Source organism: Syngnathus acus, chromosome 2, assembly GCF_901709675.1.
Source record: "Syngnathus acus chromosome 2, fSynAcu1.2, whole genome shotgun sequence".
In the NCBI taxonomy this organism is placed as follows: Eukaryota; Metazoa; Chordata; class Actinopteri; order Syngnathiformes; family Syngnathidae; genus Syngnathus; species Syngnathus acus.
In genome coordinates, this window is record NC_051088.1 from 9,641,101 (window position 1) to 9,658,907 (window position 17,807).

Below are 17,807 nucleotides of genomic sequence, written 5' to 3' on the forward strand. Positions count from 1 at the left end.
AACATTGATGATAACCTTGTGCTGTGTGCATTTCCTGTCGGCACTCTGCAAACGCACAAAAAGCACTCACCGAGCGGAGATTATTCGTATCTCACTTGACTGTCTTCAAATACTGACTAATGTCTTTCTTTGAGATCAAGGTCAAATGATGGCTTTGAAAAAATGTCATGTTTGAGTGTAGACAACAGTGTCCAATTTATCCGCTGAGAAAAAAATGTTGGACGCCAGTGCTAAGTTGCGCTAACTGTGAGATGTTATAGTTCGCGGTTTCTCCTTTTCAAACGGAGACAACCCAAAGATAACCTGGGCCTCTGTTTATTTGCTGATTGGGCTGTTTTTGACTCTACAGTGGAACTCAATTGGACAAACCCTTTTTAAACAAATGGGCGTTGACAGGAAACTTTTTGAAAACAAATAAGGAAAAGCTCGGCTCTGTATCCGTGTGGACAGGACCGTAAAATGTACAATATGGGGGCTGTCTGGCAGATTACGAATGTGCTACTGTCAGCTCATACTGACATATTTAATAAAATTGGGAAAACCTGAGGATAAGTGGTAGACCTACAGACACTATATGGATGGATGATTTTTTTTTTTTTTTGCAAACACAAGGTTGAAATAATGAATGAAAAAAAATTACCACTTTTAGCCGAGCTGACAAAGCCTCCTTCCAACTGAACTAGAGCGACAGAAAAAGTTTCAGTTTCCAATGGAAAAATAAGACCTTGTCATTGCTGTGGTCAAGCACATTCCATCACCATCAGAATTGTTCTCCTGTACAGCTAGTTTGTTTTGGGGGGCAAAAGAGCCTGTCACCTACAGTGTCACATTACGCTGCGCAAGGCAACAAAAGGGAAGCCGAATAAAAAAGAAGCAGCTCAAGCTTCGCAAGTGACTTCTGAAAGGCCCGCTTGACTGACAGCAATAATTTCACCTCATTTAGAATGAAATCCCCGTAAGTAATCTGCCAACACGGGAGCCTGACTCTGCAAGCCAGAGTAGTCCGGATAAAGTATGCGCGGGTGACTGTGACATCCCAGAGGACAGTCATGCCGTTCTGGGTCTGAAGTTGAACCCACCTGACTAAGCCTGTTGGATAGACGGATGGACGGACGGAAGGATTGCCAGATGGATGGAATATAAGTGGTGCAGGACAGTATGGAAAATTCAAAACAATATAACAATTTATGTGACGATAATGTCTGTGCAGTGAAAACCAACAAGGGCACGTCTGCTCATCCCTGACAATCTTGTGGTCAGGATACAGCACTCTCAACACTGTGGTCCGGGTTTGATTCCCTGTCAGGGAACCGATTGAAAGGTTCAGCAGGAACTTTGTGAGTCCATTATCTTTAACGCCTGTTAATTGAACTATTTAATGGATGGAAGACTGATCGAGTAGAAGGCCATGGAGCCTTTTTCTGCCAGGTGCAGAAGACGCTCTAATAAAGCTAAAATGGTTGCCAGTTCTTATCCTACCACAGTCTTAACTGGATTCAACAAGTAAGTGTGCCAAGGGTGCCACAGAGGTCACAGCTATACAATGGCAGAGCAAAAGTCATCCATTGAATTGTGTGCCCAAAAATCTTAATCTATCTGTGCGACACCCACCTCCCCCTTTTCAGCTTTGATGAGTTGACCGCAACAATACGCCAATTCTTTAGAGCTGTCACCATCTCTCTGCTTAATCCCCTCTCAATAGTTCCTCATTCCTTGAATTTGACGGTATGCATTGGCTGCCGTTAGATATTCCTTAATCTGAGTCATGCCACCTTTCGAGCTTTGAGCCTGGATGGAAGACAGGTGGCTGGGAGGAGATGCTTTCAAAAAGACAAGACGGCAACAACAAAGCCCAGCACACTCTGTCACCGCCACCCCCACAGAAAGTGGCCTCCAAGCTTTTGTCTATGCTGATCTGAAAAGGGAGAAGCCGAGCACGGGTAATAATTTACAATCCAACTGCGAGTGCTTGTGCATGCCTCGCCCATGTCGCAAAAATATACAAAGATGAAGCATTAAATCGCAGGTGCACTGTAGCCTCTGGGTAAGGTTGATATAAAATTTGACCGTTTTACATATTTTGTGAAAAACGGGACGCCTTCCAAAACTTGGTTTTCAGGCTGGATGTTGTCCGCTTATTTCCTGCTCTTAAAAGCACCGATTGAAAATTCTCTTCTTGTCTGTAATTCTGGCATTTTTAGAAATGTTTAATTTCATTAAGCATGATAATCCCGCTCGTAGTGATGCTGATGATTAATTACAAAAAGTCAAACGTGTCTATAGAGGTTGCTGACATTTTTATGGAATGTAAGAAAGGCTTGTGTGCCCTGAAGGTACGACGTTTAAGGCGCAGTCTTAAATCTCATTACAAAAAAATGAAAAGCACAGTATAGTGTTGGGATTTCGCTCTGATGCGGTGGTCTTAGACCACAATTAAATTATGTTCTAAATAATGGAAATAAAAAATAAATCATGGAAAAGCCAACCTTTAATTCAAGTGCATTTATTCAGTGGGAAAAAAAATCCCACATGCCATCATTCAGCTTTAGTAGCACCCGGATGTTATGACTTTGTACGACCTCCTTTTGGCAACAATACAGCATCTAATCTTCCATCATTTTTTACAACATGGAAGAATACCGAAAGATGGATTGTTGACCATATCTCTAAATCATTCAGGAAATGTTTTGTGGATTCACAGATCAAACATCGGTTGTTGATTTTCCATTTAGCTTCTTGTTAGAGAACAGTAAGATGTGCAAAAATTACTGAAAGTTGGAGATGCGCATTCAAAAGCTTTGAGAAGGTGAAATTAAGTGCAAAAGTGAGAGCGCAATTTGCGTACATCCTCAAAGGTCACGATTGTTAAGTATTGCTCGTTTTATGTCCTGATTCTGAGTTCCGCCCATCATCAGTCCGCCCCGTTTTACTTGAAAAAAATAAATTGACCATGTAACAGCTTTAAACAGAATGCATTTCCCCTGTCCCTTCTTGCAAATCATACACCATTAAAACTGACACTAATTACAGATTTTGGAAAAAGCACAAGTGGCCCCTGACAGGCTGTTGACATTTGCAATTTGCCAAAGCAAGATGAGAACATTTTAGTTTAGAGTGCTTCACCCTAATCTGTGATGCATGAGAGCATGAGGAGGGGCCATTCTGCCTTCACCGCAAAGCCTAAATGTGACATTACGGGTATTGGCATGGGCAGGTCTTCATGTCACATGCAAAGAAATATATTGTTGTTGTCTTAATGTAAAGAAACACATCCCGTTCATCAGTACAAAAGCTCTGCCTTTGTGATCACTGATGAAGTTCAGTCACATTTAGTTTAGTCTACTGCCTCCATCTTTTGTATCTCTTCTTTTAAGATGTCGCTTTAGCAAAAGACCAATGAAAGAGGAGGGCTTGGTTAGGACAAGCCAACAAGGAGGACAAGGAGGAGGAACGGGAGGGTTCAAGGAGGGGAAAAAGAAACCACGCGATGAGAAAAACTGCCTCTTCACTCTAGCTATTGTCTTCATGCAAATTGGAGCTGATCAAGATTCTGCAAGTGTCACGAGCGCTAACCTCAATCTTCACCAATTTCACAGCCAAAGGCCGTGCCACCTTCCTCATAAAACACTGAATACATGGAAAGAAAATTCACGTATACATCACCCCAAGCATGAACAAATATATAGATTTGATTTTGCTGTCACCATTGAAAACATGAGAACACAACTTCCTCTGACAACTCACTTTTCATGTGCGCACAGTGGAACGGTGGAAATTCAACCGGATGCCAAGCGAGATGTCACTATATCTCGCAAGATCAGCGAACCACACTTTAGTAAGAGTCATAGAATTAAAGAAAAAATAATAATAAAGCATGTTTGGGTTTTTCTTGGCTCTCAGCAATATTTATTCCACCATGTGAACAGTCTTAAATGTCGCTATAATATTTCAAGTACATTACACAAGTCCAGTAATTGTGTGTGCGCGTGTGTGTGTGTGTGTGTGTGTGTGTACACACAGACATGGTCAAGTTGGTGAGACATCCTTTCCCACTTATCTCTGTTTGACTCAGAAAGCCATCATGTCCTTGCCATTGTTGGCTAAAAAAACAGAACGGAACGGGGCCGGACAAGTTCCTGCCATGAGCCTCGGTGAGAGTTTCTATTTGTCCGAAAACACAAAGATATAGTTCATTTTAATCGCTACAGCTGATCATAATGTAATGTTTACTTGTTACATATCCCTGTGGAATTTCAATTTAGTTACCAGCAACTTGCTAGTTCTGCTCAAAAGCAAAGACACTAAAAGTGTCACTCCAGTCTCCATTTATTATTCCCGCTGACAGCAAAGTGTTGCGTCGCATTTGCTAAAGAACGTGAGAGGGTGACTGAAGATAATGATTAGACAAAGTGATAAGAGAAGAAAACACGACAACTTATTGACGGAGGAACGGATGAGTGGGCGGAAAGGAAGTCACACAGACTGCGTGAGGTGTCGTCCAAAGAGCTCAAAACAAGCCGGCCATCCCGTGTTTGTTGATAAAAGTGGGACTCCCAACTGTTAGGTCTGCTGTGCATCCTGTACATGCAGAAATGTACTTGTGATGCCATCGAGCAAATGCATTTGATCGGATTCTTCCAATTTTGCAGGGCTATAGTTATTATTATTATTTTTATTTTATTTTTAAATTTGTATTTTAAAGATTTATTTGATAGTGGCAGTTCTCTAGACACAAATTCCATGAAGGTTTCTGCAATCTGGTGGGTGTCCCGGCAAATCTCTTTTCCCGGCGGTTTTGGTGCGATGACAGTAAAGTGCCGCACTTGTCGCCGCAGCAGCTGCCCTGCTTTAGTAATGCAACCCAGGAAAAGGAATTTGGTTGCCCAGAGGGAGTCCAAATCTCATGCAGACTCCTGCTCTGATTTCTTTATGTCTCAGACACAAGAGGGACTTTTCCGGGTCACTGTACATCCAAATGACTGCCCAGAATCGCTTTGGGCATTTCAACTCGTCTGTTCTTCAACTTGAAAAGAATTCAAAAGGGACATTGACATCAACTAACTTTGCACCTTACAAGTCAGCAGTTTTAAAAACATCACCCGAATTAAATGAGGGATCTCGCTCCTAGTGGGCTCTTTTAGTAATCTGTTAAAAGTCCCATGCTCCACTTATTTTATTTATTTTATAATAACCAGGTTTGCAAGAGAATCCTGGTTGAAAATGCTCAGAATGGCATGTCAGACAACCGGATTGCACGATATCTGATAAATACTGTAAGATAGGGATGTTACAAATATTTTTAGTCTTGATCATTACATCGATTATTTCATAGAATGATCAAATAATTGGACAAAACATATTTTATATTTTTTAAAATGTATTAGAATTTATTTTTAAACTGGATATTTTTTTCCCTTAAATTGATTACGATTCAATTAATGGTTGGGCCGATTACCTGACAGAAAATGGGGATAAATGTTCATCATTTTTTTCTAAAGTAAGATGCAGATTTTATTTTTGACACTCTTTTCATCATAAGTCTGCTTTTTTTTCTCTTCACGAACACATTTGCAGGTTACATGAAAATTATTTGCTGGCTCAAACTGTAAAGAGGGAAAAAACCAACCAATGATTCTTGAGAAAACATCAACTGCTGAAATTGTATTTTTTTCATTTTTATGCCACCCAAACAAAATATCTGCTCATAGAGCCATAGATGGATCACAATCTAGATGGATCTCAAATGGATGCAAATTTGTAACACTATGACACCCTTAGTAACCTTCTCTCAAGTAATTTACTACCTCCAGCATATTTGTACATGTGTGTATGAAAAGCTGTCATAACTTTATCCTTATTCCTCAATGAATGACATAGTCAAACTCAACTAACTAAAAGAGAAACATTTAAATAGGCCTTTTATAATAGGAAAGTCGTAAGAAAGTCTAGTTTTTTTAAATCAAGAGTCAGCAACTCAATTCTCAGAGAAATAAATGGCATTATTAAAGGAAATCTATTGGATAATATCCTAGCTAAAACACAATACTTATTTTCCTGCCATACAGGGAAAAGGCAGACAGGTAGTTTGAACAGGTTAGGCATTCCACACCTCAGTGCCTCCACCTTGCACAAACAGTGGGAAAGGTCCAAGACTCATTCACAGAAGGAGCAGCAGAGGGGAAGGAAGGGGATGGGGGGCGGGCTTGAGCCACACAGTTCTCTATCCCGCCCTACCCGTGAAGAATTCCACAGACCTGTCTGCGTGCACGTCATTAACCACGACCACCTGCTGGTAAATCAGTACCCCCGTCATCCTCTCGCTAAGCCAGGCTAACACAATCGCTATGGAGCCCAATCGGAGAGTGTGGATGGCTGAGCAGGAAAATGCCCCCGTACAACATACACAGTGTGGAGAATGCATGATACAAATACGTCTCCTCACCACTAGTACTTTTGGTGTAAAAAAGAATTCCCCAAAACAATGATAAATATAAAAAAAACATTCCATTATAGCAATTTCCCTTAAAATTGCATAAAATTTAAGACAATTTCCTATTCTTCTAAATTCTAAGTCCTGATCATAAAACAGCCACAATAGGGCATCCGAAACCAGCCAACGTCTCTAGTCCAGATACTGGAAAATAAGGAATTCGGGACTCACCCATCTCTACTAATTTGTTTAATAAAGAAACATCATTTCACGACAAGTATACCATAAACACTCTTCAGGGGAGGACTCAATGAATGCCTGTCAACAAGCAGTTGTTCACATGATACATGTTTTAGTTGAATTTGATTAAGTAGGGTAGAATTTGAAACAGTAAACCCTCATTGGATTTGTGTTTTCACCACTGGGTGTGTTGGTGGAATGGTAATAGGTTTCCAGGAAGCACTTTGATTCTGTACAGTATAGAATCAAATGATCTGTGTTTCCATTGTAACACATGCCAATACATCCTCCTATACCATCCTACTTTTCAGTACTCTTTTGTTTGACGTTTTTGGTCTTTGGAGGATGGGACTGGATGTGTATTTCTTCTTACTTCTCCTGAATTCTCAAATTCCCAGTGTCAAGTATCTCACACAAAGCCCTTTTCTTGAGAGCATGTCTCCCAGTCGAGCTCCCTGCCAGGCATTCCGGAGTCTCTCCGACATGACAAGAATGAGGAGAGAGCATGGGAGCGCACAATGAGTTTGGTGGCAGGTACAGTCTTGTCCCATTGCTTACATACAAATCTCTGAAGTTGGTTGGTTGCGCACAATCTGATCGAACTAAACTCTTTTTAATTAAAATGGTAGCACTGAAATAATCCTAAAAGACTATTCTTTTCCATGAAGGCATGTCGTTATCTGGACCAGTTTATATAGATTTGATAATGGGCCAAACCTGCTGCTACTCTTGAAACTTTGAATAGCATGTGTGAAAACATAAGAAACATGTATTTAGCTTCAAAAAAATTAAAGTTGTTTTCTCCTTGAACATGCTTTTTTTTTCTACAGACTGATTTGCGGACCGGTGACGCACTGGGTAGCACGTCCGCCTCACAGTTAGGAGGGTGCGGGTTCGATTCCACCTCCGGCCCTCCCTGTGTGGAGTTTGCATGTTCTCCCCGGGCCCGCGTGGGTTTTCTCCGGGCGCTCCGGTTTCCTCCCACATCCCAAAAACATGCTTGGTAGGCCGATTGAAGACTCCAAATTGTCCCTAGGTGTGAGTGCGAGTGCAAATGGTTGTTTGTCTCTGTGTGCCCTGCGATCGGCTGGCAACCGGTTCAGGGTGTCCCCCGCCTACTGCCCGTTGACGGCTGGGATAGGCTCCAGCACTCCCGCGACCCCCGTGGGGACTAAGCGGTTCAGAAAATGGATGGATGGATGGATGGATTTGCGGACCGAATCCATGAAGGACCTGCTAGCAGAAATTCTGGTGCGGTTTAGTTGTGGCTGAAAATTGTTGAACCTTGAGCTGTATTTTAAATGACTGAACTACAGGTAGTAAATATTCATTTGGAGGACAGAAAGTGAACTTTAAGCGAAAAGGACCTTTACTTTTAATCATTGACTTCTTGGAGCGCTCTGAGCATTCATTCAAGTTGAACAGTGCCATGAGGAAATGTGGTTGTGAAATAAACCATCTTTAAATACCTGTGCCAAAACACACAGGGATAATAGTAGCCAGTCAGTCGGAGCCAAAAGGTTGCAAGATGGACAAACTCAACTTGAGGCAAAGCCACTTTTAATAGAACCAAACATATGTGAAATCCTTTCACCTATCCCACCCTGACTTCCACTCCCAGTGCTCAAAGTCGCTCTATTACTAGTTAGATCTTAACTTTAAACAGCTGGAAATAGTAAAAGTTAAACAGCAGCAAGCTCACTTCGCATGGGGCATGGGGGCACAGGTGGCGAGCGTCTTCATGAACTCTAAAGATGTGCTATTCATGGCTACGCTGAGAAAGAGCGTAACATCGAAACAAATCATGACATTGAGTTAATGTTTAATGCATTGAAAATGGTGCGAAGCAGTCGTAAAATGTGAGAACACGCTGATTAGAATGTTACAAGGCTATATGTGTTTCAGCCCTGACTTCAAATAGCAAAGCAATTGAGTGTAAAGGTCAGGACTCACTCTTTGACCACTCAAGTCTGATCCTTCAGGTGTTCGTCAGGTATGCCTACTTCCATGCGAGGCCAAAGCTTCACCATAGCAACAAAGCTCCTAAAATGACTTGGGTGTCTTTGAGTCGTACGGTTCTGGGTAACTGAGTCTGGAACCCTTCGGCTATATTATTTAAAATATTTGTAGCTTTAAGAGATCTCATATTGCTTTCAGTGTATTTAAAAGAGAAAAAAAAGACTTGAGACAGATAAAGCTCAAGTCACAGGAAACTTGGCATTTCATCAAATTTCATTGGAATTTCTGCCTACCTTCCACACAGTGTTCCACATCCTCCAGGTTGCGCAGCGTAATCCTCATCAGACTTGAGTTGAGCATCAGTTCGTTCTTGTGCTCAGCCCCCATGGACTCCGGGGCAGGGTTAAGAAAGAATATGCGAGTGTCTCCCGTGGCAACCTGGTTGTCGCAGATGCCGGAGTTGCCAAAGCCACCAATCATCACCTTGTTGCCACCATCCAAGAGAATTTCACGGTCTATGCTGGTCTTTCCTTTCAAGTAACGCCACACTCTGACCTATTGGTCAAAGGACGACAGGAAAACACACCTCAGAACAACACGATGGACTATTAATTTGTATTATGAAAATCTGATTTACTGTAGTTAATTTTAAAGGATCTGAAACGTGCAGTTTGGAGAAGGTGCGCTTCAAACCTGGGACCACTGGAGCAGTTTGCTCATGAGAAGTGTACCATAATACATGTTAGCAGGTGCACAACTCCCATTGAGTGTTACAGAAAGGATTTGATTTATCAAAATGTTGTACAACTATTTAGAAAGTTATGTTTTTTTATATACTATATAGCAATATAATAGTTTAGCTGTACCACAAAAAAAGGAGATATGACACATTTTCAAGATTAGAGTTAATTTTCAATATATTCTTAGTTATTACTTTTCTTTGTTTCACTTTTCGGGGGAATATTTCGGGGTTTTCCTTCTACAATGGAATGGTGCCAACAATTTTTCCAAGTGCGTATGGGTTTAGATGTTGTTCAACAATACATCCACCAGAGATCAACACAAATCAAACAGTTCTCATAGGGACGAGTGGAATATCAGGCATCTATAAATAAAACAAATGTCATAGCATCCTCAAAATTGAGAACGAAACACACAAAATGCAAAAACTTTACTCTGTTTTTGGGAACAAAATATCTCTCGAGTGTGATAACATAAGAAATCAGTATTTCAGCAACCACTACAGTCGAAGATTGCTTGACATTATAGGAAGTGGCACAAGGTCTGATGTATGCATTGTCACGGGAGGACCATTTTCATTTTGGAGGAATAGTCTCAGTTTAGCAATTGGTCGCGGTTTCAGTCTCCAATGTAAGAACTGTGCGTGCCTCTAATCTACTCAGCTCGTTCACTCAGAGACGGAAAGCGAGTTGACCGAACATGGTTGTTTATTTTGACAGATTATAGAGTGGTCTACCACAAGTCGACTGCGGTGCAGAAGTTTCACAATAAGTGGCCATGAAATGGGGAGCGAGGATGACTCCTTCCAGAGCAAAGCAACAGAAACAGTGGATAATTTTTTTCCAATGCTATTTTAAGAGCTATACTCAAAATCTGCTGCCAAATTTTCAGAAAGGTCTGATTAGAAATCAAATTTTCTATTATATTTTTATACCTACATACCGTACACGCATACGTAGAAGTGCTTTTGTCCTTATTTGGAACCTACCCACCTGACTTTGGGTGAAAGGTGGAGGACACCCCTGAACTGGTTGCCAGCCAATAGCAGGGCACAGACATGTATAGACAAACACCCATTCACACCCACATTCAAACCTAAGAGCAATTTAGAGTTAATAAACTACAAACTAATTAGTGCGGAATAAAGTCGGAGAAACACGGGGAGAACATGCATACAAGATTCAGGAGATTCTAACCCGGACCTCAGGCCACTGTGCTAACCACTTGGACCACTGTGCTTAATTATCTGCTCCAAATAATCAATTGCTGGACCCTAGCATCTGAAATGACCTTGACAAATTAGCAGGCACACTAACCTCCCCCTACGCTGAGTCATGGTATTTGTCCAAGGTTTCCCATGGTTTTTTTATTTTGCCCATGCTTGGACCTTTTATCTTGCTTAAATATTCATTAACAGATTATCTTAAATATTTAGAACTTAAGTGTAAATTTGGCTGACCCTTCAGCTGGGGACATTTTGGCCCAATTTTGAGGGTAGCTTTGAATAAAACAACACAATTTAATAGAAACGTGCAAACCCGGTTTTTTTTTATAGAAAAAAAATTGTTGGGTCAAAATGATCCAACGAGTGCGTCATTTTTTTTACTCAAATTGTGTCTGCGCGCGCGGGCGTGCATGTGCGCGCATGCACGCACGCGCGCACATGCACGCACGCGCGCGCCGTGGGGGGGGGGGGGGGGGGGGGGGGGGGGGGTATTGACCCAGCAGTTTTTAAGTGTGCTGTGTTTTTTGTTGCACACTACACAGACAACCAGATGTCAGGTATTCATCAGCTAATTGTGATACCCAAATATTAGATGTTAATTAATGAATTAATTATAATTATTGTATCCCGCTGCAGCATGTTATAGTCTTTTTTGAGGTCATCTGTTGCTCACAGAAAAGAAAACCACCTCCTAACCAATTGTGTCAATTTGCACTGCAATAACCTGTTAAGGTTCTTTTTCCGGTAAGGAGATTGGCTTTAAAGTTGCTCTAGTTTGTTGAATTGTTGTGCATGCAGCAGGTGTACTGGCTTCCTTGTTGCAAAAATCACAAACCGATCGCATGTGGAAAATAAAAACTCACCTTGCAAGAGTAGGTGTTGTGTACCGGGTCCATGTTTATGATTTCGTCCACAGTGCCCGTCAAAACTACGTTGGCCTCTTCTTCGCGATCCTCCAAGTCTTTTTCCGGGCAACTGGCTGCACAGGATCGCAACAGGACCATCAGCAGACCGGCGAGGAGCAGCGTTGCCGGGCCGACTCCGAGTCTCCGCTGTGAACTCATGACCGCCGCACGAATTTGCATAAGTTAACTTTTCTTACAAAAATATCAAGTGGTTGTCTAATGTTACCACCGGGAGTGTGCGACAACTCCAAATGGTTGTCAAAGGGTTTGGATTTTGGACCGCAACTTGTCTACCGGCTTCCCGTTTTTCTTCCACTCCGCAGCCCAGTTTCGCGCATCTGCAGCCGGGATTGAAAATCTCCTTTCCACCGCCGCCGGCTGGAAGAGAGAGTAAGGAAGGAGGAAGGGGAAGAGGGGTCTCTCGCGCGCTCGCGCTCTCTCTCTGCAGGAATGTTACAGCACTTTTCTCTCCCCCTCTCAAACACGGATTTGCATGCAATCTAAATAGCTGATCCCACAAGTGTGTCTGTGTGTGTCCTCTGGGGGGGTTTGCAAGGATGGCCAAGCAAAGTGGCTGATCAAGGGCGCCCCCTGCAGTCGCACAGACGATCTAAAAATATTTAGAAGAGAAAGACGCGAAAGCTGTGGATGAGCTTGTTAAGGAAAACTATTGCAACACTATAAAAAAAAAATGTAAAAAGTTGACTTCAAGCAAAGGAAATAAATTTGATATTTCTTTCAAATGAAATATTTTCAAGAGAGTGCTGATTTCTATTCCAACCGCTTGCTTCACACTCAACTGTGAGCCACTCCAGTGAGAGTTGAACATTGTGACTTGATGAAGCTACCACATCATCTGCTAAAAGCAGAGATGAAATATTGAGGCCCACAAACGGTGCAATTGGACCCCCTCGACGCATTGGATGTGCCTGGAAATTCTGGCAACAAATTGTGTGAACCAGGAACAGTGGATATTTTAAATCCAGGTGCAATTTTAGCGCTACCACACCGTATGTCTAACTCAGAATGAGAAATTAATCTTATAAAGCTGCACAATCGCGATTGTTTTCGTTTTCCAATGACAATTAAAAAGTAGTTATTTTTTTAATGTCCAAAACCATTTTCTAAATGCAGATACTTCACAATTACAAGAAGCTTTTGAGGGTTGCAATAAAGTTTTACCTACACTACAATTTATGGTTGAAGAGCCTTGAGAAACCAAATTCTAATGCTGTACAGGCCTAGGCTAAATACACACTGTGTCATATGTCATTTAGGATCCACGCTTATGTCATAAACCTTGTATAAATGTATAAATGATACCACATGGTTATATTCTCAGGGTTCCGTTTGAGAACAGACAGTGCGTCAATTGCTCGTCCTTAAAAGCTGTAATTTTAACTAGGCGTCTATTCCTGGGGAAAATGACAGGCTTGCTCCTGCACAGTTGCCGGAGAAGATATTTGTAGAAAATTTGTTCCTGAACCTCATTTTGAACAATTGAGTTTGTACAAAAAGACAACTTTCTTGGATAAAAGGGGGGTGGGGATTGCACCAGGTGAATTATTACAACAGTAACTTGCAGAGGAAACTCACTTGCTCATGACAGTCTGGCATTGCTAATTGTTTATTCAACCATGAACTGTGACAATGAATATTAAATGAAAGAACAAAATCAAAAACACCATCAACATGTGTGGCCTGGAGCTGATCCATGCGTCCAATGTTGGTCCTCACTTCAGATTAGTGAGAGCCACAACTAAAATACATTTGTTTTAGTTCCTTAAATAACAATCTTCTCACAGCTGTTTGCATTTGTGCAAAATCCGCCATTTCACCAATAGTGACACTGGATTACCCAAGTGGTGTTGTCATATCAGATTTGGCAAAGCTGCAAAGATCGTGGCTGGCATCCCATCGTTGTTACGGCAATTATTTGTGTACGGGGACAACATGTATACAAGACAAAGAGTGCTGTAATCCGAGTCATGAAACTGTACGCAAATCTAGAGGGAATCGTTGTGATGAGAAGCAGCTGCAGTACTGCATCCTCGATGCTCACTGCATCACGGGATATCGGGGAATCACGGTACAGCGCCACGCCAAAAGACTCTTGCAAGTGATATAGCACACAGTTTGAAACATAAATAACAGAGCACACCTGCTGGTGTTGTGATCCTGCGCTTGTCATGCTTGCTCTGATTTTGGTTTTGCATGGGAAGATGTAACTGAGAAATCCCTGTAGATGTTTGCACGAGAATAAAAACATTCTTGGTGAGCATATTTGTGACATCAGTGGTTTGACCTTAGTGCAAACAATACGCCATAACATTAAATCAAGCAGAGAAATGTGTATTCGTGCAAATCATGGCATAGACAGAACAAATCCAACACACATTGTATGAGTGAAATAGTATGAACGTTTTTGACCTTTGGATAGTTACAATAGGTGGTCCATATGTTAATTTACTTAGTTTTTCTTTCCAAACAGAAATGCAGACGTCAAACCAACGTGATGCAGAGGCTCATTGTTTTTTTTAAAAGAACACCAGCTCTGGTCAGTTAAATCGGTTGACAGAATCCCTGAAAAAACACAGATAATCTGGGATCTCATAACAAGGAACTGCAGACAGGAACTGGTAGTTGTGAGAGTCGCAGACTTGATGGTGAGATGCACTTTGAGTTTGCCACATTTGTAGCACTGCTTTCCAAACACAAACAGTTGCAGTAGAAGAGTTGCAGCAAACGCTGTTGTTTAGCTTTCTGACACTTTGCCAGATGCTGCTTTGGGGTATCAAGTCCAAACATAAGAGCAGGATTGACACCTGGTTTTAGCCCAGTGCATTTAACCGGAATGTCAAATGACTTAGTTTCTCGTGGGGCGTGTCCTATTTCTATCTTTCTAACTAGCTTTTTCTTTTATTGAGAAAGTCTGCAGTTGGGGCGGGGGGCGGTGTGTGGGGGGCAGGGTCTATCAAGAACTGGAAAGTGTGTTGTGGGTTGAGTTCTAGAGGTGGGACAAATGTTTTACAGTACACTTACTGTACAGGAACAATGAACAATAATTACTGCTGTTGGATGTTAATGAAGAATTTACGTGCACTTCAAGATGATTTTGACCTTTCATCATGCATGACATGAATGTCAAAAGTCTGTAAGGCCCAAACTGCTAAAAATGTTATCAATTTGTGTACTCTGCATGCTTTCTCATGGGCAACATACTGGGATGACAGAGATTTGCATTTCCAGTACTGTCCTGCTATATTGCTGTTGTTTAAGTTGAACACATTTTCTTGTTGTAGTTTACCATGGAGGGATGTCTTCCAGTTTATGTATTATGTATAGATATATTATGATTTATTCCATGAACCAAGCAACTCCCTCTTAGCCCCTTACGTTTATGTATTTATTTTTAAAGACATAAAGATTTTAAAGGCTTCCCATCCCATGTTCTACAATGGGCTGTCTGTCAAATCTAAATTGGTGTCAGAGATAGGCTTGAGTGTCGCAAAGATAAAGGCGTGTCTGTGAGAAACACCATTTTGAGGGGTTTGCTTCATTATAGATAAGGCAGATAAAGCTATAATACCTACTCAATATTAAACATTTGGGGTGAGCCTTCAGTTTGTGAATCCCCACCAAATCTAACATCTACTCAGTCTTGTAAATAAATAAATAAATAACAGGAGAGTTTGCATTTCTACAGTATTAATTGGTTATGTCACCTCTTTGTCCAGTCTGGGCCAGTCTGAATAGCCCGTTTTCTTTTAACACCCACTTTCCTATACTGTGATAGGTTTCTAGATGCCACATGAGTTTTAAAGGCTTCATTGCTTTGTTAGCTCACACTCCACAGACTGGGTTCTTAACTGCCCCTTTCCATTTTCAAAGGCAGACATGGAATCAGCATTGCACTTTTGCAAAACTGCAGCTTTTTGGGACGGTTGGCACCAGTTTTGTCTTCATTTTATGTTTGAAATATTTATCCCTTAACATTGCCTGCGACTGGTTTGCTCTGCTCATTAGTGCTTGTTAAACAACCGACTGATGCATTATGGCCACAGATTGTTCAGAAGCTGTAACTGAGTATCTCATGGATCACAGTAATCGCTCCGGTATCGCCGATTAATAACCCATGCGGTCCCATGGCGCTCATAGCTGACAAGTGCAAACATCAACACATTTTTCAGCCCACGCTTGGGCCGCATTACCCTTGACCATGTCGGTAGAACAGCTCAATTTTTTTCCTTTTTGAAAAAAAAACCGCATCCATCTCTCCTATCCATTTATAATACGCCTCAAGCACAATTTAGGCTGGCTTTTTGTCTAATGGATACCTACAATACATTGCCCTGACTGATCTTTGGCAGGTGGCCGCTAGAGTCCATTAAGAAATGAGTCTGCTGTGAAAGCCTCCAACCACAGTGCAGCCAATAAAAACAGAAAAATGGATAACTGTGAAAACCATGTCACGTTGAAGGCGTGAAGAAAAACAACAGTAGTGGAGCAGAACAAAGCTAAAGAGCAGAGTGGAGCAAATGAATTTAATATCAATAGGCCAGCGTCAAGATTCAATCTTTTGATTTTCAACATAAGGGTGGTCCCCTACACTACTTTTGACAATGGAAATATGAGATTATCTAATTACCATCAGTGGACTCACACACAGAGTGGCTACAGTTGCACATGGATTAGCAATAGTGCTTGATCTCCAAGCATGGGGAGAATTTGTTTTCTGCACAAGGATTCTCTCTGTCTTTGTAACTGCCCTTTAAGTCAGCACAATTATGTGAGTGTGTGGCAAAGATGAACTAAGCCAGGGACTAAAAAGAACAAAAAAGTGCATCATCATCATACTAGGTTTGGCTCTAAATAGCTGTCCAGTTGCATTAGCTAATTGCACGCTCCAGTGTCATTGTGCCACTTTATGCCCTGTCATTAGTCAAGCTGTGCTGACTCACCTCGAAATCAAAGAAGCCTGGCAAGATTGAATAGCAGCTTTTATGTTTGACTAAAGTGGAACTAAAAGTTTATTTTAGGCACAATGATGTTATAAGATATGCTTTGAAATCAATGGAGAAATTGTTTTGAGAAATGTGGAGAATAGGGAAATAATGCTTCCAAATTTCAATGGCATTTGAAGATTTAGCCCAGCCAAGCAAAAAGTAGTCGTCAACTGGTTTTAGCTGCCTCAGCAAACAGCCTTTAAAATGAGCAAGTAAGCATTTATGAAGATTTTCAACAAACATTTTGGGCTTTTTATTGATTAACCCTGTTCTGCTCAAGCCAGATCAGGTTTTCTTTTGTTCTGAGTTTCTTTATTATTATTATTGACAACATCAATTTAATATTTTTATTGAGTCAATATTTTGCTTCCCTGTCTTACATACATGCTTCACTGCGTTTTGGGTCCTCAACCATGGAAAACTATCAAACAAATGTATTTTGAATTTTTTATATAGAAAATAAATGTGGAACAAGGATTTGATGTTTCCATTCATCCCTCCATTTTCTACAGTCCTACCACATGTCCTCATTTGGGCGAGAAGCGAGGTAGAACATGGTTTGCATGATCGCCAATCGTCGCAGAGAACTTAATATCGACAATCAACTGTTCATAACACCATGGAGTTCTCAATTCACCGAGCATGCATGTTTTGGAAATGTAGGAGTGTGTTCTAGTTCGTGGAGAAAATCCTTGCAAGCTTATACAGGAAGATTCAAATCAAATGGGTCAAATCAAATTTTGAGGCAGATACACTCATTTCTACTCCACTCTTTGCCTTTTGTGTAGCCTACTATTACTGTAAAACAATAAAAATAAAAAATGATCTATTTTGGCTTGGTTAAAATGAATGAGTACTGTGACAGAATAAAATAATTTGACTTTGGACACTACTTTGTCAGTTTTTGCTCAAATTGACTCAGCTCTAACAGGAGTAGCTTACTTTTACAAACACTTCTGTGCCATAAATCACCTTAAAGCATCATCATTTGGCGAGTGAGTGTTTTATTCATAGATGTAAATTGTTATAGCCTACTTGCTTGAAATGTGTTAAATGTTTCGTTGGTCTGTGTCGTTAAAACCGAGATTTCCCTCAAGACAATGCGGCTACTACTTTAATTAATTAATTAACTACTTGAATTATGTGTCAAAATAACCGATGAGAGTCAACACTGTCTGAGCTGGTGAATATATTAACACGTCGGGGTACACTTCCGGGTAGGTGATGAGAGCCGCCCCCGGCCCCCAAAACCAGATGTTGCCATGTGAATCTTTCTTCAGGAATCTATGACTCATACAACC

General features: G+C 41.1%; 1 protein-coding gene across 6 annotated transcripts in view; it reads right to left on the bottom strand.

Annotated features, from left to right (window-relative positions):
* agrn (agrin) overlaps positions 1 to 11,979 on the bottom strand; it is a 182,676-nt gene extending 170,697 nt beyond the window's left edge. For 3 of the 6 annotated variants that reach the window (XM_037240168.1, XM_037240142.1, XM_037240125.1), the window contains exons 1-2: positions 11,459 to 11,979; positions 8,923 to 9,184 (exon numbers count right to left, since the gene is read on the bottom strand). In XM_037240168.1, the coding sequence (XP_037096063.1) occupies positions 8,923 to 9,184; positions 11,459 to 11,680 (484 nt within the window). In that variant the 5' untranslated portion in view covers positions 11,681 to 11,979. The remainder of the gene's footprint in view (positions 1 to 8,922; positions 9,185 to 11,458) is intronic. The other 3 variants (XM_037240160.1, XM_037240133.1, XM_037240151.1) reach the window with 1 other exon arrangement.
* Between the last annotated feature and the right edge of the window lie 5,828 nt (positions 11,980 to 17,807).